This window comes from Gekko japonicus, unplaced genomic scaffold (genome assembly GCF_001447785.1).
Source record: "Gekko japonicus isolate JY-2015 unplaced genomic scaffold, Gekko_japonicus_V1.1 scaffold572, whole genome shotgun sequence".
NCBI classification, from domain to species: domain Eukaryota; kingdom Metazoa; phylum Chordata; class Lepidosauria; order Squamata; family Gekkonidae; genus Gekko; species Gekko japonicus.
In genome coordinates, this window is record NW_015167553.1 from 275,840 (window position 1) to 277,920 (window position 2,081).

Below are 2,081 nucleotides of genomic sequence, written 5' to 3' on the forward strand. Positions count from 1 at the left end.
AGGAATGCCAAAAATGCAGCAAAGACTGAATGAACTGTGCAAAATCTTAGGGGAGGACTCTGTGCTGAAAACAATGGATAAAGAGGAATGAATGTTTTAATTTAGATTTTTCAGAGGTTTTTTAAAAAAAGACAAATGCACTATGATTTCTGAGAGACACTTCGGCTTGCATGCATTGCGATCAGCAAGTCAACAAATGGAATGCTTTCATAACGCTGCGGCCCACCTAGTCAGAAGGATGGAAGTGGTTTGAGTTAGTGCCGTGCCGAATGTTAGAGACATTTGAATGGAAACAAGCAAAGTGGGCTTTCAAGGGCTGCTTGAAGTCTCTTGGAAACCAATTCCCTCAACCTTTGTGGTCTCTTGACTTTTTTTTTTTTTTTTTTTGCATCTGCGTCTGACCCCAGTGTTCTGCTGGTTTGACACTATTTTTGTTCCTTTTCACATAATTTCAATCGCTTGGGGAATCACAATGTACATGTATCAGGTCAGAGGTAGCTGCATGGCACTTATGATTGAAAAGGGGGAAAACCCTCTGATTGGACTCTTCACTCTGAATGAGGGTAGGGGGACACATCCCCTCGGCTCAGGACCCAGGCCAGCACTTACTTGTCTTGCGGTACTACGCTGGTTGTTTCACTACCCACCACCCTTGTGTGGTGAGAGCTTTCACCTCAGGCTAGCTCTGGTCGTATATAGTGATTTCTGACTGGTTGGCATAAAATAGGAATACGTGTTAAGGCGTGCGTCAGAATGTAGTGTCAATGGATAACATACACATTTGTATGCCTATCCTGCTGCCCATCCGAATGTGGGTACTGTCCACCTGCAGTGCATTACTTTCAATAGATGTGCATGAAGATGCACACAGCAGTGCGTATCTGCATCTCTTATTTTGTCTCAATTGAATAATTAGGCTAGTGTATGGTAGTAAGGGTGTGAGAATAGGATTTGGCAGACCCATTCTTCGATCCTGTGCATTGCATAAAATGGCAAATTTCCACATCCCACTGCAATCTTCTGTAACCCCCAAAATTGTGGTTCTGTGAGTCAGTGGATGCCCCCCAAAATACTGTGCGGGGGCAAATTGGGTGGGGGGGGTGCACAAAGAGCGAGGAATCAGCCAAGTTCTCTTCTGCAAGCAGGTGTAGCAGAAAGGGAGGTTAGGATCAATGCCTCAGGCCTGAATCCCCACCCTGCCATGAAGTTCATTTTGTGACCTTGGGCTGGTCTGTCTCTCGGCCTCACCTACTTCACATGGCTGTTGTGATGATAGAAGAACAGGGAAGGGAGAATCATTTAAGCCACCACAAGCTCCTTGGAGGAAGGACATGATTAAAAAAAAAAAAAAACCCTAGGAAGGTAGGTAGATAGGTAGACTGGATTGGGGGAGAAAAGTGTCACCAGTTACCCTGATAATAGGAATGCATCCTCTCCTCTACATGACATCTTCTGCATTGTGAACAGGTTCTCAATTAAAAAAAAAAAAGTGTAAAAATTGGTAACTGATAAAGTAGGCTGTGTTTGTGTAAGTGTGTGAGAGGAGGTGGGAAATATGCTCCCCCTCTGAATTTTGGCCAGGACTAGTTTGGACCCAGGGAAATCGACCAGGAGCATGCTTTATGTGTTCATAGTACCTTACCCTAGTGAGGCAAATGCTTCTTGCTCCTGTGGAAGCTATTTGTGTGGTTAGACTGTCTTAACAGATTCTTGCTTCAAAGCCAGTAGGCGGAACGTTCTCTCCCACCCTGCTACCACGTGGATATGATATGCCCCCTGTGTCCAGGAAATCAGGGGTGTCACTCAGGCATGGAGCAACACGAGGGCAGGGCTAGGGTATTCAGGTGCATGCAAAAACAGATGGGGGGGTGGGCAGACCCAAGAATGTTCTTTTTAACACATGTAAAACTGACCTCCTGTTTTGGAAACCGATAACGCATGTCAGTAGTTGTATTTGCCTAGCAAAATAATAAAGCGACAGGCAGCCTAGATGACAACTGTCATGGCAAGAACAGCCCAGCCTCTTGTTCTGTGCACGTGGAAAGATAACAAGAAAGGCATGCAGTGTGCATGAATGCCCA

The 2,081-nt window shown here is 45.3% G+C and overlaps 1 protein-coding gene across 2 annotated transcripts in view; it reads left to right on the top strand.

Moving 5' to 3' along the window:
* The window catches only part of LOC107112555 (ATP-binding cassette sub-family D member 2-like), a 46,450-nt gene extending 45,121 nt beyond the window's left edge, over positions 1–1,329 (top strand). For both annotated transcript variants that reach the window (XM_015413710.1, XM_015413711.1), the window contains exon 11: positions 1–1,329. This exon is cut by the window's left edge and continues 138 nt beyond it. In XM_015413710.1, coding sequence (XP_015269196.1) covers positions 1–91 — 91 coding nt within the window. In that variant the 3' untranslated portion in view covers positions 92–1,329.
* The last annotated feature ends 752 nt before the right edge of the window (positions 1,330–2,081 follow it).